The 22,549-nt window shown below is 40.4% G+C and overlaps 1 protein-coding gene across 2 annotated transcripts in view; it reads right to left on the reverse strand.

Annotated features, from left to right (window-relative positions):
• Positions 1-22,549, reverse strand: part of LOC106569194 (A-type potassium channel modulatory protein DPP6) — a 172,659-nt gene that overhangs the window by 103,979 nt on the left and 46,131 nt on the right. The window contains exon 1 of one of the 2 annotated variants that reach the window (XM_014140301.3): positions 15,618-16,573. The exons of the other annotated variant lie outside the window; for it this stretch is intronic. Coding sequence (XP_013995776.2) covers positions 15,618-15,812 — 195 coding nt within the window. The 5' untranslated portion in view covers positions 15,813-16,573. Of the gene's footprint in view, positions 1-15,617; positions 16,574-22,549 lie in introns of those variants that run through there. 2 annotated transcript variants of the gene reach the window in all.

A 22,549-nucleotide genomic window follows, 5' to 3' on the forward strand; every position in this document is an offset into this window, starting at 1 on the left:
CGTACTTTGGTGCGTAAAGTGCAAATCAATCCCAGAACAACAACAAAGGACCTTGTGAAGATGCTCGGGGAAACGGGTACAAAAGTATCTATATCCACAGTAAAACGAGTCCTATATCGACATAACCTGAAAAGGCCGCTCAGCAAGGAAGAAGCCAAAGTTCCAACAGCTGGGCCTAAAATAGTGTATAAGAGATCATACAAAAGATTTTGCTGTGACTCTTATGTGGATGATGTTTTAAATGTTTGTTGGTCTGATGTGACTAATGAGGAGCATCAAGATGCTGCACTTGATGAATTTATGAAATTGCTTCTTCCAATTATTGATAAACATGCACCTGTTAAGAAACTGACTGTTAGAACTGTTAAGGCTCCATGGATTAATGAGGAATTGAACAACTGTATGATTTAAAGAGATGGCTAATAAGTCTGGCTGCACATCTGACTGGTTTACTTACTGAAAAATGAGAAATTATGTGACTAAACTCAACAAAAAGAAAAAGAAACTGTATTATGAAGCCAAGATCAATGATATAAAGAATGATGGAAAAAAACATTGGAGTATTTTAAATGAAATTATGGGCAGAAAGACAAATTCAACTCCATCTTTCATCGAATCAGGTGGCTTATTCATCACAAAACCATTTGATGTTGCCAATTATTTAATGATTATTTCATTGGCGAAGTGGGCAAACTTAGGCAGGAAATGCCAACAACGAACAGTGAGCAATTGTATTCATGCATAAAAAAAATAAAATAATGAAAGAAAAGCATTGCACGTTTGAATTTTGTTGAGTTAGTTTGGGAGAGGTGGAAAAATTGTTATTGATCAATAATGACAAACCTCCTGGCATTGACAACTTAGATGGAAAGCTACTGAGGATGGTAGCTGACTCTAGAGCCACTCCTATCTGTCATATTTTTAATTTGAGCCAAGAGGAAAGTCTTTGTCCTCAGGCCTGGAGGGAAGCCAAAGTAATTCCGCTACCCAAGAGTGGTAAAGCGGCCTTTAATGGTTCTAACAGCAGCCTATAAGCTTGCTACCAGCTCTTGGCAAACTGTTGGGAAAAATGGTGTTTGACCAATTACAATGCCATTTCTCTGTAAACAAATTAACAACAGACTTTCAGCATGCTTATAGAGAAGGACACTCAACATGTACAGCACTGACACAAATGACTGATGATTGGTTGATAGAAATGGATAATAAGAAGATTGTGGGAGCTGTACTGATATTATGGACCATAACCTGTTGTTGAAAGAACTTATGTGTTATGGCTTTTCAACCTCTGCGATATTGTGGATTCAGAGCTACAGTTGAAGTCGGAAGTTTACATACACTTAGGTTGGAGTCATTAAAACTCGTTTTCAACCACTCCACAAATTTCTTGTTAACAAACTATAGTTTTGGCAAGTCGGTTAGGACATCTACTTTGTGCATGACACAAGTCATTTTTCCAACAATTGTTTACATACAGATTATTTCACTTATAACTCACTGTATCACAATTCCAGTGGGTCAGAAATGTACATAAATGTACAACTAAGTTGACTGTGCCTTTTAAACAGCTTGGAAAATTCCCGAAAAGGATGTCATGGCTTTAGAAGCTTCTGATTGACATAATTTGAGTCAATTGGAGGTGTACCTGTGGATGTATTTCAAGGCCTACCTTCAAACTCAGTGCCTCTTTGTTTGACATCATGGTAAAATCTAAAGAAATCAGCCAAGACCTCAGAAAAAAATTGTAGACCTCTAAGTCTGGTTCATCCTTGGGAGCAATTTCCAAATGCCTGAAGGTACCACGTTCATCTGTACAAACAATAGTACGCAAGTATAAACACCATGGGACCACACAGCCGTCATTCCGCTCATGAAGGAGACGCGTTGTCTCCTAGAGACGGACGTACTCTGGTGCAAAAAGTGCAAATCAATCCCAGAACAACAGCAAAGGACCTTGTGAAGATGCTGGAGGAAAAAGGTACAAAAGTATATATATCCGCAGTAAAACGAGTCCTAAATCGACATAACCTGAAAAGGCCGCTCAGCAAGGAAGAAGCCACTGCTCCAAAACCGCCATTAAAAAAGAGACTTGCAAGCCAAAGAACACCATCCCAACCGTGAAGCACAGGGGTGGCAGTATCATGTTGTGGGGGTGCTTTAGATGGCAACATGAGGAAGGAAAATTATGTGGATATATTGAAGCAACATCTCAAGACATCAGTCAGGAAGTTAAAGCTTGTTCGCAAATGGGTCTTCCAAATGGACAATGACCTCAAGCATACTTCCAAAGTTGTGGCAAAATGGCTTAAGGACAACAAAGTCAAGGTATTGGAGTGGCCATCACAAAGCCCTGACCTCAATCCTATAGAAAATCTGTGGGCAGAACTGAAAAAGGCCTACAAACCTGACTCCGTTACACCAGCTCTATCAGGAGGAATGGGCCAAAATTCACCCAACTTATTGTGGGAGCTTGTGGAAAGCTACCCGAAACGTTTGACCCAAGTTAAACAATTTAAGGCAATGCTACCAAATACTAATTGAGTGTACGCAAACTTCTGACCCACTGGGAATGTGGAAAAATAAATAAAAGCTGAAATAAATAATTCTCTCTACTATTATTCTGACATTTCACATTCTTAAAATAAAGTAGTGATCCTAACTGACCTAAGACAGGGAATTTTTATTTGGATTAAATGTCAGGAATTGTGAAAAACTAAGTTTAAATGTATTTGGCTAAGTTGTATGTAAACTTCCGACTTCAACTGTATACAGATGGCTCCACTAGTGGAGGCTGGTGGGAGGAGTGGAATTAATGGAACGGAGTCAAACGTGGTTTCCATATCGTTGATGTGTTTGATTCTGTTACATTTATTCCATTCCAGTCATTACAACGTTTTCCAGCTAATTTCCTGCAATTCTATACATGTTTCCATGGAGCTGAGAGAAAATGTTTCCGTGTGAAAGCTAATTCGCTACAAATCTACACATTTTGCCATAGCTAATTCTGTGTTCTTAAGCTCAAACACTACAACAAAAACAATGGAGGTCCCAATCTGGGCCACTGGGCATGTACCCTGCATGACCTGTCAGTAATCCATACATGCCAAAAATACTCCTAAATGCATTGTTTGTCATTCAGGCGTGTTTCCTGAAAGCTTTGCTTTACTTTATTTCCCCCGACAACCCAGACTCAAGCCACTCCTAGAATAGTAAAGTGCTTCCTTTGACAAATGTCATTTGTTCAAGAGAAACTCACCCCTATTTGGTTTAGCTGATCCTGCAGACCCTGAAGATATCCAAACTTTGTCCCTCCTAACACTAGAGTGATGTCTGGGATCTGGGCCAAGCTTGATTCAGGGCTGACTGCACAAATCTAGAGTGTGTCCTTAAAGTAGCTTCTATCCAGACCAAAATGTACATCTGGCTGGACAGGCAAGGGTGGGTCCTCAGAGCAGAATAGACCAGCAGGAGTGTATTCTATTCTCTGACTAACAGGCAGATGGAGCTGGATCATTCTCATGAAACCACTAAAATACCATGGCAGTAATGATTTTAAATATAAAACATGTAATTTAGTAATGTAACAAAATATCATAATAGTATTCTCTACCTTACACAAAGAGTCATTTCAACATATGAATTCATTAATTTTGTATTTTATTGCATTTTCTGCTGAAATTCTCATTACCGCAACGCGTCCAGCTCTGTCTGAATGTATGTTGTTGTAATTTAAACAGAGTAAAATGAAAATATTCAGAAGAAAATAAATATTTGTTCTAATAGATGTTTTCAAATGACCCCCCAAAAAATTCTTGCCTGAATATTCATATATAGTAATAATTAAAAAATATGAAGTGTCCATGACTGATGTTCTCATCCTTCGCAACATTTTTGAAGGACTGTTTACACACACACACAGAGAATTTTAAATAAAGTTTGATTTTGAATGAAGCAACACATCTGCCAGTACCTTCAAGATGGCTACCAGGCAAGCAGATCTCTTTATATTTATCCAGTTAAAAGTTAAACATTCGCTTGTCAGACTGTGTATACGTATTGATTATCATTACAAATACAAGTAGTTTTACACATTTAGAAAAACGTTAGTTTTAACATTTTCTATGAAAATATACTTCATTAATGTGTAATTATGTACATTGACTAAAAATTTGCTTAGTCATCATGTCTTCTCTATTGTTAGCAAAACATGCTAAGGTTCCTCATCCTTCGCAACACCATTCTCACTTACCGCTGCAATTTAAGGCCAGTTGCGGTAGAGAGAACTGTTTCAGTAATGAGAATTTAATCATACAGACTATATTTTTTAAATATAATGAACTATTAATTGAAATATTATTTACTAACTGTTGATATTTGCTTTATGTCCTGTTAAATTGCAGACAGTCAGCAAGTGACAAAAAGAAAGCTTTAGCGAAGGCTGACAGAATTCTGAGAAAAGGTTTACACCAACCCAGAACTGCTGGGAGAGTACAGAAGGAAGGACAGAGAGAAGTTAGGGGTTGGAGTGGTTACAGCAAGTGTAATTAGCATATATATAGTCTATAGGAACCCTATGCCTCATACAGTGTCTATAGGGAGTCAATAACCTACAGTGTTAGGAAGTCTACACATGCGTGCGCACACATCCACCACACACACGCTCACACACACACAATCAGTAAGCCATTTTGTTTATACTATAGGATGTCCACTCACAGTCTGTAAGCGTAAGCCATTCAGTCCCTACTATAGGATGTGTACACACACACACACACACACACACAGTCTGTAAGCCATTCAGTCCCTACTGTAGGATGCACACAAGTATGTAAGCCATTCAGTCCCTTCTATAGGCACACACACACACACACACACACACACACACACACACACACACACACACACACACACACACACACACAAAGCCATTCAGTCTCTACTATAGGATGACGTGTCCATAACAGTAAGATTTCTTTCCCATGTTTTGAGACATGCTCATTTCATGTCATACTTCCTTCCCATTTCCAGATATCAAAAATGAAAGCAAAATTGTAAAATCAAGAAAACTCAAGATCTGACAAAGAAGCAACATGAAAAGAAGAAAAAACAGTGGCGGGAAAACTCAAAAAGGTATTAGAGAAGAAAGAAACAGCTAAACGCTGTATTGGACATAACACCATCAAGCCAGGAAGATGATACACTTCAACATGTTCAAGAAGCAAAATGAGGAAGTTATTCAGAAGACACAGCCTCCCCAAGAGAACAGACATTCTCACCTCAGCAGGTAAATGTCCCTGCCATCAACTCAACTCCTAAAAGAAGAGAGACATCTCTACAGACACCAGGACCAATGAAGACATCTACCCCAAAGGAATCACCCAAAAAGAGGAACAGAAGAAAGAAAACACTATCAAAATGGAGGTCAAAGTTGCGCTACACAGAAGAGAAGCTGCTGCAGAGGACCAAAGAGATGGTCAACCTAAAGAAAAGACTGAAAAGACTTGAGATGATGGCCAAGAGGAAGCAGGTAATTGTCAACATGGAAGGCAGAGAGGTCCAGAGGAAAACTACAAAGAGAGGTCATCAGAGAACATTACCCAATAACAGACAGAGAAGACTAATGTGCAAACGTGTTAGCTGCTTCCTTCCTCAAGATGGAGTCTCCACTGTAATAAATGGGAAATCCGGAGAAATTCGGTAAAAGGGCCAGATATGCCGTGAGAGAGCCTTAACGGACACTGTGGCAAATCTTCATCGAATATTTCTGTCTGAGAATGAAAGGCACAACCTTTCCAAGGCTCAATTCTTTAAATTTAAGCCATTTTGGATTGGCCAGCAAAGAGTTACAGACAGAGAAACATGTGTTTGCAAAACGCATGAAAACTTTGGCTTGAAGATAAAGAAGCTGCACCAGCTTGGGGTCATAGAAACATCATCCCCATGGGACACTGTACAGGCCAGTGTGTGTAGTGACGATGACATGTGCTGTTCTAATGTTTTTGTATATGTGATGTTTGTTATGTACTTTTGAAGCACTGCAAAATGAAATTGATTGAACTTGAATCCATGATTGTGCCAATATGATCAAATTTATTTTCTACACTAAATGTAATGTTTTTAACCATACCTCAGTCTTAGTATACTTATTATCATTACCGAAATCATCAACCTCATTTCCGAAACCTATCATTACCGCAACAAATGTTCATTTTATGTTAATTTAATGAAAGGAAAAATGGTAGTTTGCTTTTAAATGCAGGCTTGCCACTTTCAGGCTTGCCACATCATTTAGAAAATATGTCAGCTGTCAATGAAATATCAAAAATATTAGGTTGTAGACTACATAAGGTGTTGAGGTAATGAGAGAAATCAGTCAAAATCAAATAAAAAAGTTAATTTTAAAAGATGTATTATTTCAGAGTTTCAAGTAACTGTGCATGACTGTTAATAATCAATAAAAAAAAATGTGAAAATGTATTAGCTTTCCTAATGGTCTTGACGTTTTCAGACCATTGCGGTAATGAGATTATTAAGGACATGTTTTGGAAAATATGTTCAAAAAAGGTGTTCAATTGTCAGTAAATGTTTTTATATGAATGCTCACAAACACTTCAGACCTTGTTATTAATACCTAAAAAGGAAATTTATTGATGCATGTCTTTTTAAAGATTTCATGTTTTTGTGAGAATCGCCCAGCTAGATGAGGCTGCCCTGGTCTACCAACCAGAGTACCAATATCCATCTCAATGACACATATCACACTTCAATCATGTAGCCAGGGTGTTATCATACCCTTTGAACTCCCACACCAACCAGTAGAGGCTGCTGAGGGGAGGATGGCTCATAATTTCTGGAACCGAGCTAATGGAATGGCACCAAACACATACCATTCCACTCATTCCACTCCAGCCATTATCACGAGCCCATCCTCCCCAATTAAGGTGCCACCAATCTCCTGTGAAGCCAACTCAGTACCAGACAAGCTGAGTACATGACACGATAACAGAACAATGTAGCTACTAGGATTAGATTTCACTGGCTATTATTTTGATCAACAACTAAAAAATGTTAGTATGATATAATTGAATCTGAATCTTTTTTTAGTCAATCTTATTTAATGTTTTGAGCAAGAAAGCACAGCTGACAAAAGCTTGCAATAGCATGCGATATTAATCTAAAACGTTTTTAAACTGAGAAATAAGCATAAAACCAATCACTCATATCATCTCAAGTGAGAGAGAATTGAGTCAGGGAGAATAACCTAACAAATGTGAGTCCCCGGAAAGACAGCCTTTGTAGCAAACTATCCATGCTGTTTCATACTTCTGCCTCTCCTCAATTTTCAGGACGCACATGAGTGGCAGTGACTTGTGTTATCCTCAACGAGGGAAAGAGACTCTTTTGTAAACTCAGATGTGATAATTAGTTAAAAATAAAACTGCTGTGCTACTATAAAAACCTGGTTTCACACTTCAACATTATGTTTAGCTTTCAATTGAAATGTGAGGAATACAAGGAGAAAAGCTTCCGAAGGCTGTGCTGAATGGCACTGCCAAGTGGATCAGGTCAGACTTTCTATTGTGATGAATTACCCATTATAGGTGAGCAAGGGTTTACAGTAAATGTGTCAGTGCACAATAGTAATTACCAACATAATTGCCACAAATGTACAAAAAAATTGTCTAATTGAATGTTATCTTATTGTCAGTTAAAATACGTGTTCAAGCATTCACACAGCACACCATAATCTCCAGTGCCCCACATCAATGAAATCCAAGCTTAACAATGTCCTAGCCTATCAGGTGATTCGATTGAAAGAAAATACAAGAAACTCAAAATTAAGTAAACATGTATGAATCAAATCGACAACTCTCTGTCATGAGATACCAAGGTCTCCTGCACAGTTCACACTCATGTGTCACCTTTCATTGTCAGGGGAGGAAGAGCTCAACAGTAGGAGGTGTTTGAGTTCCTCTGTTGGCTGGTTGGGTACCCGGGAAAAGTCAATATGGCTCCTACTCACAAAGGGAACCTGCTCCACAGGTCACTATCCTTTAAATGTCCCCATATTTTAGACTACAGCCGCCCCGCGATGATTAATTAAAGTCACTTTGTTGGATTTCAGCCCCGGCTGCCATTAGCAGTAGAGAGTAATGAGAGAGAAATAACTCTGGTTGATATCCCAGGGGACTCTATAATACTGTACCACAGAATCCGGTTACTGCTGTTAACATACTGTACATAAGTTAGATGGTGAGCATTTGTGTTAAATAGGTAGCATTTGTGTTAAAAAAAGGTGACCCATTTTTCCCGTGTCCAAGGGCATTGAAATATTTGATATTGATTTATTCACTTTGTTCTGTTGGAATTTAGAATTCCCAAATCAAAGCTTTTGATTAATCAAAAGAATTCTAAATTCCAACAGAACAAAGTGAATAAATCAATATCAAATATTTCAATGCCCTTGGACACGGGAAAAATGGGTCACCTTTTTTTTAACACAAATGCTACACATTTCAAAGTATGGAATGACCCTGTGTAGTGGTTGAGGACACCAATAATCAGGGGTGCAACTTTCACTTGTCCCCCCCAAATTGTATTATTGGAATGTGATACAAAACGAGACACAGGTGTGCTTTAGGACAATGAGGACGCCTCCAAGTGGTCGGGAAGGCTGTTTGGAGTGTTTATGCAACTGGACAAAAAACACATAATAATCTTTTTGTTTTATGTCCCCCCCACTTCTAAAGCCAAATTTGCACCCCTGCCAATAATAATTACATTACAATGTAAAAGACTTTGCATTTCAAATTGAATTTGCTGCAAGTAAGGAAGACTTTTCACTCAGAAAAGAAACGTGATTAAAATTGAAATTCCCACTGAGGTCAAGAAAACAAAATGTCAACCTAGGATCCGTGAAACTCATGAGGCAAAAGGTAATTTCATGCTCCAGTACTCCTCAGGGGACATCAGGAGGACTGAAGGTGAGCTGAAGGTGAGCTGTGCACTCCTAAATATGTTACAGGAAACATAGAAATCTGAGAATGGTTCCTCTGTTTTTTTAGTTACACATTGGAAATAACCCTAGAAAAAAAATACACCTATCCTTAACCATGTTAAGTGCAATAAAATCCTGAAATTGCAAGATATATGAACCGGACCCTATTAATATTACTTGAATGGCCTATAGCACATAACTCATTAAATGCAGAGACATTTGTTGCAGTAGGACATTGGGGAACATGACTGTCTAACAATGTCATTACACAGAGTAATTAACACCTATGTGTGGTGTTGTGCTGTGTCGTTCTGTGCTGTGTCCTTTCGTTTTGTGTTTCTTTCAGTGTCAACAGTATCAGTGACAGAGGCAGTGTGTTCACTCCCTCCCTGCTTGTCATCACAATACACATCAATAATGCAGAGGAGACATCCTCCTCATGCTGACAGCTTCACTATCTCTGGAGAGAGAAAAGAGATTAGATGGACACTCAGGTGGAGCTCAAACGACAATGTGTAAACACTGATGTCAAATACATGCCTTTATAATACAGAGCATAAAGTGTTCAGAAACTATAGTGAAAATGAACTAAATGTTTGCATTTAAATTAAGCAGTTGTCATTGGGCATGATACTAATGCTGAATTCCCTTCATTATGCTGGCTACAGCTAGACCTACTCTGCAGCAGCTTCGCTGGAAGAGTCACTTTAGGCGGCCAATTCTTCACAGGATCCAAGTTTCTTTTTCACGCTTGAGACATAGGCTATACTGCTCATTGTCATTCTACTCATTGTCATTCTACAAGTCAGCACATTTCGAGCTTAGGGATTCGAGCAACACCGGTTTCAAAAGGACAAACTAAAACAAACTGTATGAGCATAGGTCTACTAAAGAATGTCTTAGCAAAAGCAGGGAATGTGATCTGTGTGCAATTTCATCACCATGGACAATAAAAGGGTGTGAGCCTCGTCGCAAAAGTGGCCTTGAAGAATTATTATGGCTAAAACACAAAGCAAGACTACATCAGAATTGTCTTCAACATAGCCAATATATGGGCTACAGCGCATAATCATCTATTGGACCTCCACATGTAAGTCCTTGCAAAACGAGAATCCATGAAAGCTTGCCAACTTCAAATTAGATCATTAGATTGCAAAAGAAGGCCAAATCACTGAATGTATTACATTGGATTTTCATTTGCCTCTAAACTACAAATAGAATGTTTAATTGTAATTTGTTTCAAGCAGGGACAGTTCCAGGCATAAGCGACATAAGCAGTCGCTTAGGACCCCCGGTCGCTAGAGGGCCCCAGACACCCCCCAAAAAACTGAGGCGGTGTCTCTACTTACCATTGAGAGTCAGAATAGTAGACTACACCAGCTGCAATTTCAAAATGTTCTTGTGCATCAGCAGTTTTTTTCTTGTTATGTCAGTCGCTGACAGTCACCTAATTAGCCATGTCAGCTAACAATTTTTAGATTGGTAGTAAGTCAAGCCAGCTATCTAATCATGGCCCAGGGGCCCTAAACTCCAGGGGGCCCACATTAATTGTTAGTCATTCTCACTCAGCTATCATACTAACATGGCATAAGTCACAGGGCTAGAATTGTATGACATTTGCTGTAAAACTGAAGGAAAAAAAAGAAAATTTGCTTTAAAAAAAAGGTCCAACGCAACAGTTTTTATGTCAATATCAAATAATTTCTGGGTAACAATTAAGTACCTTACTGTGATTATCTCCAAAGAAAATTATCTTCGATTATAGTCACAGCCGTGTATATACCCCCCCAAGGAGATACCTCGACGGCCCTGAAAGAACTTCACTGGACTCTATGTAAACTGGAAACCATATATCCTGAGGCAGAATTTATTGTAGCTGGGGATTTTAACAAAGCTAATTTGAGAACAAGGCTACCTACAGTTGAAGTCGGAAGTTTACATACACCTTAACCAAATACATTTAAACTCCGTTTTTCACAATTCCTGACATTTAATCTGAGTAAAAAGTCCCTGTTTTAGGTCAGTTATGATTACCACTTTATTTTAAGAATGTGAAATGTCAGAATAATAGTAGAGAGAATGATTTATTTAAGCTTTTATTTCTTTCATCACATTCCCAGTGGGTCAGAAGTTTACATTCACTCAATTGGTATTTTGTAGCATCGCATTTAAATTGTTTAACTTGGGTCAAACGTTTCAGGTAGCCTTCCACAAGCTCCCACAATAAGTTGGGTGAATTTTGGCCCATTCCTCCTGACAGAGCTGGTGTAATTGAGTCCGGTTTGTAGGCCTCCTTGCTCGCACACGCTTTTTCAGTTCCGCCGACATATTTTCTATAGGATTGAGGTCAGGGCTTTGTGATGGCAACTCCAATACCTTGACTTTGTTGTCCTTAAGCCATTTTGCCACAACTTCGGAAGTATGCTTGGGGTCATTGTTCATTTGAAAGACCCATTTGCGACCAAGCTTTAACTTCCTGACTGATGTCTTGAGATGTTGCGTCAATTTATCCACATAATTTTCCTTCCTCATGTTGCCATCTATTTTGTGAAGTGCAGCAGTCCCTCCTGCAGCAAAGCACCCCCACAACATGATGTTGCCACTGTGGATATAGATACTTTTGACCCGTCTCCTCCAACATCTTCACAAGGTCCTTTGCTGTTGTTCTGGGATTGATTTGCACTTTACGCACCAAAGTAAAATCGTCTCTAGGAGACAGAACGCGTCTCCTTCCTGAGCGGTATGACGGCTGCGTGTTCCCATGGTGTTTATACTTGCGTACTATTGTTTGTGCAAATGAACGTGGTACCTTTAGGCATTTGGAAATTGCTCCCAAGGATGAACCAGACTTATGGAGGTCTACAATTGTTTTTCTGAGGCCTTGGCTGATATCTTTTAGATTTTTTCATGATGTCAACCAAAGATGCACTGAGTTTGAAGGTAGGCCTTGAAATACATCCACAGGTACACCTCCAATTGACTCAAATGATGTCAATTAGCCCATCAGAAGCTTCTAAAGACATGACATATTTTAGGGAATTTTTCAAGCTGTTTAAAGGCACAGTCAACTTAGTGTATGTAAACTTCTGACCCATTGGAATTGTGATGCAGTGAACTATAAGTGAAATAATCCGTCTGTAAACAATTGTTGGAAAAATGACTTGTGTCAGGCACAAAGTAGATGTCCTAACCGACTTGCCAAAACTATAGTTTGTTAACAAGAAATTTGTTGCGTGGTTGAAAAACAAGTTTTAAAGACTCCAACCTAAGTGTATGTAAACTTCCGACTTCAACTGTAAATTCTACCAGCACACTGACTGCAGTACCCACTCGAGCAAAACACTGGACCACTGCTACTCTAACAAGGGCCTCCCCCGCCCTCCCTTCGGCAAATCCGACCACAACTCCATCTTGCTCATACCGTCCTGTAGGCATAAACTCAAACAGGATGTTCCAGTGACTAGAACCATTCAACGCTGGTCTGACCAATCGGAATCTACGCTTCAAGATTGTTTTGATCAAGTGGACTGGAACATTTTCCCAGAAGCCTCATACAATAACATTGATTTATATGCTAACTCTGTGAGTGAGTTTATTAGGAAGTGCATTGGAGAAGTTGTACCCACTGTGACTATTAAATCCTACCCCAACCAGAAACTGTGGATAGATCACGGTATTCCAACAAAACTGAAAGGGGTGAAACATTGCATTCAACCATGAAAGGAGGTCGGGGATTATGGCTGAATATAAAACAGTGTAGTTATTCCCTCAGCAAGGCAATCAAACAAGCTAAATGTCAGTACAGGGACAAAATGCAGTCGCAATTCAACGGCCCAGACACGAGACGTATGTGGCAGGGTCTACAGGCAATTATGGACTACGAAAAGAAAACGAGCCACATCGTGGACACCGATGTCTTTCTTCCAGACAAGCTAAACACCTTCTTTGCCCACGTTGAGGATAATACAGTGCCACCGACGCGGCTCACTACCAAAGACTGCACCCCCCCCCCCCCCCTTCTCCGTGGCAAACGTGAGTGAGACTCTTAAACGTGTTAATCCTCGCAAGCCTGCTGGCCCAGGCGGCATCCCTAGCCGCGTCCTCAGAGCATGCGCAGACCAGCTGGCTGGTGTGTTTACGGACATATTCAATCGCTCCCTATTCCAGTCTGCTGTCTTCACATGCTTCAAGATGGCCACCATTGTTCCTGTACCAAAGAACGCAAAGATAACTGAACTAAATGACTATCGCCCCGTAGCACACACTTCTGTCATCATGAAGTGCTTTGAGAGACTAGTCAAGGATCATATCACCTCCACCTTACCTGCCACCCTAGACCCACATCAGTTTACATACCGCCCCAACAGGTTCACAGACAATGCAATCGCCATCACACTGCCCTATCCCATCTGGAGAAGAGGAATACCTATGTTAGAATGCTGTTCATTGACTACAGCTCAGCATTCAACACCATAGTACCCTCCAAGCTCATCATTAAGCTCAAGGCCGTGGGTCTCAACCCCGAACTGTGCAATTGGGTCCTGGACTTTTACGGGCCGCCCCCAGGTGGTGAAGGTAGGAAACAATATTTCCACTTTGCTGATCCTCAACACTGGGGCCCCACAAGGGTGCATGCTCAGCCCCCTCCTGTACTCCCTTTTCACTCATGACTGCGTGGCCATAAACGTCTCCAACTCAATCATCAAGTTTGCAGACAACACAACAGTAGTGGGCTTGATTACCAACAACGACGAGACAGCCTACAGGTAGTAGTTGAGGGCACTCGGCGTGTGGTGTCAGGAAAAACAACCTCTCACTCAACGTCAACAAAACAAAGGAGATGATCGTGGACTTCAGGAAACAGCAGAGGGAGCACCCCCCTATCCACATCGACGGGACAGTTGTGGAGTAGGTGGAAAGTTAAGTTCCTCGGTGTACACATCACGGACAAACTGAAATGGTCCACCCACACAGACAGTGTGGTGAAGAAGCCGCAACAGCACCTCTTCAACCTCTTTTCACCTAAAACCTAAAACCCTCATAAACTTTTACAGATGCACAATCGAGAGCATCCTGTCGGGCTATATCGCCGCAACTGCACCGCCCTCAACCGCAAGGCTCTCCAGAGGGTGGTGAGGTCTGCACAACGCATCACCCGCGGCAAACTACCTGCCCTCCAGGACACCTACAGAAAACGATGTCACAGGAAGGCCAAAAAGATCATCAAGGCCAACAACCACCCAAGCTACTGCCTTTTCACCCCGCTACCATCCAGAAGGCGAGGTCAGTACAGGTGCATCAAAGCTGGGAGCGAGAGACTGAAAAACAGCTTCTATCTCAAGGCCATCAGACTGTTAAACAACCATCACTAAGAGAGGGTGCTGCCAACATACAGACCCTAATCACTGGCCACTTTAATAAATGGATTCAATAAAAGGTATCACTAGTCACTTTAAGTAATGCCACTTTAATAATGTTAACATATCCGACATTACTCATCTCATATGTATATACTGTATTTCAAACCATCTATTGCATTTTGCCTACGCTGCACGGCCATCGCTCATCCATATAGTTATATGTACATATTCTTATTCCATCCCTTTACATTTGTGTGTATAAGGTAGATGTTGGGGAATTATTAGATATTACTGCACTGTCGGAAACTAGAAGCACAAGCATTTCGCTACACTCGCATTAACATCTGCTAACCATGTGTATGTGACAAATAAAAATATATTTGATTTTGTTTTACATTTAAATGGTAAAAGAGAAACAAAAATAGCTTCTTAGCAAAGAGCAATTTCTCAAGCAAGAATTTTGCTAGGACTGTCTGGGAGTGGCATGAATAAGAAAGAAATAAAAAATAGAAAGAGGTTTAGAACTTTTTCTTATTGCTCTAAGTTTAATAACTAATTTATGGCATCCAACCAAAACAGGCTGACATTTCAGGCAGTCTTTTCAAACAGCTCTTAAGCTAAAAGGGAATCATCATCATTTTCACAATATTATTCTAACCTCAGTGTGGAAATACAGTACCAGTCAAAAGTTGACTCATTCAAGGGTTTTTCTTTATCTTTACTATTTTCTACATTGTAGAATAATAGTGAAGACATCAAAACTATGAAATAATACATATGGATTCATGCCGTAAAAAAAGTGTTAAACAAACCTAATTATATTTTAGATTCTTCAAAGTAGCCATCCTTTGCTACTTTTAAGCAGTTATAGTTGGCAAGCATCACAACATAGAAAGTGACACAGCCTATTCAGACACGACACAAGGCCAACCATCCAGACACAATACGTTTCTTGAATAGCAACCACGCCTTGACTGGTGGAGCATCTGACGCTCTGAATTCATAGCCTACTGATCTGAGAATCACGGGGAAACTCATGCTGTTTCAGTTGCAAAACCATTTAGGCAAGAGTGAACCAAGTACATAATTGCAGCAACATGATAGTTTAGGCCTAGAGTAAAATGATTGGGCAAACAATAGAAAGCAGATAGGGGCTATACAAGTGATGTTAAAGTTGTCAACGATTATCAGATGAAGGTTTGAATGATCAAATCCATAGGCCTACACCAATAGTTTAGTTGTTTAGAGCAAGGTCTTACACGCTCGTCCTCGCTCGCATTTTTCTTTCGGTGGGGAACATTGGGTCTGCCATCGGCCACGGGCTGCGGGGTCATCCGTGTGTTGTTCTCCTCGTCCGCTACCTGTCCGCCGAGTAGGTGGCTGGCCTCAGGTGGGTGCGGGAAAGAATTCTTCGTATTAATCTTACCGGCGAATCTTTGATACAGCGAAGCCATAAGTCCAGTCAAAACCACTACAGCATGTCAAAGCAAGAGGAACCTTTCGTCTACGGGGGCGAGTGTAGGCTACTGCTTCTTTTCTGTGCGCTTTGGAGAGATCCGACGGCGGGTGGCCAATTTATCCTCTGGAATAAAGCGGAGATGGTTCCAAAGAGAACTGGTAAATTATCCCGATAAAATAACTTGTAAATACTGAAAACGTTTTCCTGGTTGAATTAGAAAACAAACATAGCCTAACCAGCAAGTCCTCTGATCGATTGGATGTGTTTTTGTTCCTAAGGGAGCGGTGAGCAAGGCTACAGTAGGACGTTAATAGTCTGTGTCTGTATTCAGAGCACGTTGGTTCCCCTCTTCAGTTCGTTGATGCCTTCTCACAGCGCGATAGCAGCTCGTCTCTGTGGGTATCCAATCTGATATTCAATACAGTCTCAGAAAATTGTACCCAATCAAAATAACTAAAAAGGCTGCTAGACTTTCAACAGCTGTTTGGCGGCAAGAAAGACCCGGTGTGTGTGTGTATGTGTGAAGGACGCCGAGAACCAGTGGCGCCTCGGTGGACGCGTTCTGCATGAGAAGTGAAGTAACGGACTATGCACAACCTATTATCTAAACAACACACCGCACACTATAGCATACTGTACATAATACACATTAATGTGGGGCAGAGAAGATTTCCTTTAATCCAATATTGCATTAGTCATTGAATAGTCCGGTCTCAAATGTGCTAATAGGCTACAAGCAGTCATGTAATTTGTAGAAATATTTTCGTTATTCTGTTCATTCCAGTCCCAATAACTGTTAATCCAGGACGGAGCTCGAGTGCCTCTCTGTGGCTCAATGAGAAACGACACTCATTCAGCAGAGGACGATGTTTATGACAGTTATAGTTTATAGTCTACATTGTATTTTATTCAACTTGTCTGAGCTTCTTCTCCACATTTGACTCTAGAAGGCCGTGGCTATCTCTAACACGAATTCAACACATTCCTCTTGAATCCAGATGCAAAAAGCATGTATTAATCACTTGAACCTGACGTTCTCTGGGAATGCGTTGAGTGCGATTCAGCACATGGACAGCGCCATAAACGACACCCTGGACGCGGGTAGAGATTCATCTTTTCCTAGAGTAAAAAAATGTCTGAAAACAAAAATTAGCTTTTTGGTATTAATTTAAGTTTAGGCATAAGGTTAGGAGTGCGATTGAGGTTAGGTTTAAAATCTGATTTTATTACCGTGGCTAGGCTACATAATGACCACTCTGTAGAGCTGTCGCCAAGACAAGATTCATCCAAAAATGTTAACCTGCGCTATGGACATCAACTGCGAACCCGCTCAGTGAGCTTATATCGTACAAATGACCGTGTGTAGCTAATTATTGTGACTCAGAAGCACAGCGAGACCAGCTCGTCTTCACCATCATATACCTTTCCTCACCTGCCCCAGTGGCCTTTTAGTAGTCAGCATTGTAACCAATAAGGATGGAGTTGTGAGGGATTTAAAGAAAACTCAGGCATGTCTGTGCATGCTGTTAAATGTATAATGTATTGCGGTGTATGTGACACAGGAGGCTACTGAAGGGAGAACGGCTCATAATAATGGCAGGAACAGAGCAAATTAATTGGCATCAAACACCTGCGTTTGATGTATTTGATACCATTCCACCGATTCCGCTCCAGTCATTACTAGGAGCCTGTTCTCCCCAGTTAAGGTGCCACCAACTTCCTGTGGTATGCGACTATGGTCAGTGGGGACAGGCAAATGTGGAGAGCTGAGAGCCTCCTCAGTCAGTTTCAGAGTGTCAAAGCACCCTGGCTGGCCTCCTCCCTGTGACAGCTCAGACCTCCATACTAGTGTTATGGTGAATTTCTGAGAAATGGGTCATCTACTGCACACACAAGTACAACTTCAAAGCAGCACCACTCACTATGATACCAAATAGACCATGCCGCAGACGCCATCAAGCGTTAATGTCATTTGACTAATAGGCTAGGACAGAAACCTATTGAAGTGGATTAAAACTATCCCCCTGATTCATTTCACAACTGTCTCATCTGCACAGAGAGACTAGAGTAATCACATGCTCCATCCTAATTATAAATGACAGTTGGGAAAATATTGTAGATTCCAAAGTTAACAATGAGTGGGTTTCAATTAATTTTCCTTTTTCCATTGCGAGTCACTTTCATATCATTCCCCAGAGCCGCTGGAGGCTCATTGATTCATGAATTGAATTAAAAATGCATCCCTCCCTCTTCACTACAAAAAAACTTTTCCATTCCAAAACCAAGGGCCTAGAACACGTGTCAAACTCATTCCATGGAGGGCAGAGTGTCTGCGGAATTTCGCTCCTCCCTTGTGCTTGATTGATCAATAAGGTCACTGATTAGTTAGGAAATCCCCTCACCTGGGTGTCTAGGTCTTAATTGGACACAAATTGAATGGAAATAATGAATATCAGCTTACACTTGGCCCTCCATGGAATGAATTTGATACCCATGGTCTAGAATATAAGGGTCATTGGTTGGAAAGGGTCATTTTCAACCATAAATGTTTATAAATGTCATAGGTAAAAGTATTTTGTTGGTAAACATTCAATTTTGGCTACAATATTCAGTGTACTACTTACAGGTTTCTACTCTCTAAAAGGACACTCTAAAACAATGGGTTGAATTGAGATATTCACTATAAATACAAAAGTACGTGGTCACCCCTTCAAATTGGTGGATTCGGATATTTCAGCCAAACCTTTTGCTGACAGGTGTATAAAATTGAGCACACAGCCATGCAATCTCCATAGACAATCATTGGCAGTAGAATGGCCTTACTGAAGACTCAGTGACTTTCAATGTGGCACCATCATAGTATGCCACCTTTCCAACAAGTCAGTTCTTCAAATTTCTGCCCTGCTAGAGCTGCCCCGGTCAACTAAGTGATGTTATTGTGAAGTGGAAACGTCTAGGAGCAACAACAGTTAAGCCGCGAAGTGGTAGACCACACAAGCTCACAGAACGTGACTGCCGAGTGCATAGCGCGTAAAAATCACCTGTCCTCGGTTGCGACACTCACTACCGAGTTCCAAACTGCTCTGGAAACAACGTCAGCACAATAACTGTTTATTGGGAGCTTCACGAAATGGGTTTCCATGGCTGAGCAGCCGCACACAAGCCTAAGATCACCATAAACAATGCCAAGCATCGGCTGGAGTGGTGTAAATCTCGCTGACACTGATGAATCTTGCTTCACCATTTGGCAGTCCGACAGAAGAATCTGGGTTTGGTGGATGGAAGGAGAAAGCTACCTGCCCCAATGCATAGTGGCAAATGTAAAGGTTGGTGGAGGAGGAATAATGGTCTGGAGCTGTTTTTCATGGTTCAGGCTACTCCCCTTAATTTTGGAGGGTGGATTGAAGGCATATAACGCAAACGTAGAGCAACCCAAAGGTTGCGATTTTAAATCTCATTACAGAAAACTTTATCATGTTTGCTAACACTTCCTCTAACCTTAACCCTTTTAGCTAACCCTTCGCCTAACCCTAACCTTAATGCTTTAACTCCTAAACTTAACCCTAACCCGTAGCCTAGCTAATGTTACTGTAGATAACTTTCTCTTGCTACTTTACCTTCACCTATTGTGTTGCACAATTGGGGTTGGTGATACTAGTTCAAATTAGAGGCCAAGTTATTCTACCTCTTACTGTAAACAACTTAAGCCTAAAAATATACAAAACTGTCACATTAATAAAGGTAGTTGTCTCTTCAGTAACTTGAACTAGCATTCAAATTTGAGCAGTGAGGTTAATTTCTCCCCCCTTCTCCACTTGTTCCAGGTTGAAAGACATCCCACCCTGACACCCTGCAGATATAAATGACTTGTTGTGAACCTCCCTACACCAGGATATTCACCATTCGCCAGGATATTATTCAGGAGTGAACAACATCACAATGTTAGACAAAGGTCAAAAAAGTACCCAATTCCAAATGGCATACTTTAGTAAAAGTATGTATACCTTAATAGAAAGTTACTCAAGTAAAAGTGAAAGGTCACCCAGTAAAATACTACTTGAGTAAAAGTCTAAAAGTATTTGGTTCTAAATACAGTACCAGTCAAAGTTTGGACACACTCATTCAATGTTTTTTCTTTACTTTTACTATTTTCTACATTATAGAAAAATAGTGAAGACATCAACACTATGAAATAACACATGGAATGAGGTAGTAACCAAAAAAGTGTTAAACAAATCAAATATATTTTAGAGTTTAGATTCTTCAAATTAGCCACCCTTTGCCTTGATGACAGTCTTGTACACTCTTCGCATTCTCTCAACCAGCTTCACCTGGAATGCTTTTCTAACAGTCCTGAAGGAGTTCCCACATATGCTGAGCACTTGTTGGTTGCTTTTCCTTCACTCTGCGGTCCAACTCATCCCAAACCATCTCAATTGAGTTGAGGTCGGGTGATTGTGGTGGCCAGGTCATCTGATGCAGCACTCCATCACTCTCATTCTTGGTGAAATAGTCCTTACACAGCCTGGAGGTGTATTGGATCATTGTCCTGTTGAAAAACAAAATTATAGTCCCACTAACTGCAAACCAGATGGGATGGCGTATCACTGCAGAATGCTGTGGTAGCCATGCTGGTTAAGTGTGCCTTGAATTTTAATCAAATCACTGACAGTGTCACCAGCAAAGCATCCCCCACACCTCCTCCTCCATGCTTCACGGTGGGAACCACACAAGCAGAGATCATCCGTTCACCTACTCTGCATCTCACAAAGACACAGCAGTTGGAACCAAAAATTTGGACTCATCAGACCAAAGGACAGATTTCCACCGGTCTAATGTCCATTGCTCGTGTTTCTTGGCCCAAGCAAGTCTCTTCTTCTTATTGGTGTTTTTTAGTAGTGGTTTCTTTGCAGCAATTGGACCATGAAGGCCTGATTCATGCAGTCTCCGCTGAACAGCTGATGTTGAGATGTGTCTGTTACTTGAACTCTGTGAAGCATTTATTTGGGCTGCAATCTGAGGTGCAGTTAACTCTAATGAACGTAATCTCTGAAGCAGAGGTAACTCTGGGTCTTCCTTTCCTGTGGTGGTCCTCATGACAGCCAGTTTCATCATAGGGCTTGATGGTTTTTGTGATTGCACTTGAAGAAACTTTCAAAGTTCTTGACATTTTCCAGATTAATTTCTTAAAGTAATGATGGACTGTCATTTTTCTTTACTTATTTGAGCTGTTCTTGCAATAATATGGACTTGGTATTTTATAAATGGTATACCACCCCTACCATGTCACAACACAACTGATTGGCTCAAGCGCATTAAGAAGGAAAGAAATTCCACAAATTAACTTTTAACAAAGCACACCTGTTATTTGAAATGCATTCCAGGTGACTACCTCATGAAGCTGGTTGAGAGAATGCCAAGAGTGTGCAAAGATGTCATGTATGCAAAGGGTGGCTACTTTGAAGAATCTCAAATAGAAAATATATTTTGATTTATTTAACACATTTTTGGTTACTACATGATTTCATAGTTTTGATGTCTTCACTATTATTCTACAATGTAGAAAATAGTAAAAATAAAGAAAAACCCTGGAATGAGTAGGTGTGTCCAAACTTTTGACTGGTACTGTATACTTAAGTATCAAAAGTAAAACTAAAAAGTATAAATCATTTCAAATTCCTTATATTAATCCAAGCAGACGGCACCATTTTCTTGTTTTGAAAATGTACGGATAGCCAGGGGCACACTCAGACATCCTTTACAAACGACACATGTGTTTATTGAGTCCGCCAGATCAGAGACAGTAGGGATGACCAAGTGTTCTCTTGATAAGTGCGTCAATTTGACTATTTTCCTGTCCTGCTAAGCATTCAAAATGTAATGAGTACTTTTGGGTGTCAAGAAAAATGTATTGAGTAAAAAGTGCATTATTTTCTTTAGGAATGTAGTGAAGTAAAAGGAAAAGTTGTCAAAAATATAAATAGTAAAGTAAAGTACAGATACCCCAAAAAACTTCTTAAGTAGTACTTTAAAGTATTTTTACTTAAGTACTTTACACCACTGATGTTAAATTCACCCATGTTTTTGATTATCATGCAGGTTTGTCAGGACATTGTAACTTTGAAGCTCATTCTAAATACATATGTGATTTCTGTCTCAGGGGATTTCACTGTGTGCAAGTGTTCAATTTAGACCACAATTAGTTGAATTAGGTGTTAGTGAAGGGCTGGAACAAAAACCTGTAAACTACTGTCGGTGTATAAAAAACCCTGTGGCTATCATAACAAAATTTGCCCTCATGTAATGAACAAGCTTATGAATGTTGGAGGTTAATGCCCTTGATCTGTCCCTCACTTGGGAATTGCTAGAATGGCACTGAAGAAAATAGCAGCTGTTTCACAGGCTCCTGACCAATTGTGCTATAATGTGTGTGTTTTGTGCTGATCTTAACTTTTTTTGTACATAATGTTTCCGCCATGACCGAAAAGAGCTTCTGGACATCAGAACATTGCTCACTAAAAAAAGAGGCGGCATTATAGAGGCTGGCATGCGGGACACCTGACGAGACTACATTGGCGAGTGGGTAAACCGCTTCTACTCTCCATTCTATTGGTGAACATGTAATCACTGGAGAATAAACTGGATGAGCTCCGTTCAAGACTATCCTATCAACTTGATCTGAAGAAAGGTGTTGTACATAAACTTTTTGTCATCTGTAGCCGCTATGACTTG

This window comes from Salmo salar, chromosome 14 (assembly GCF_965601325.2).
Source record: "Salmo salar chromosome 14, fSalSal1, whole genome shotgun sequence".
In the NCBI taxonomy this organism is placed as follows: domain Eukaryota; kingdom Metazoa; phylum Chordata; class Actinopteri; order Salmoniformes; family Salmonidae; genus Salmo; species Salmo salar.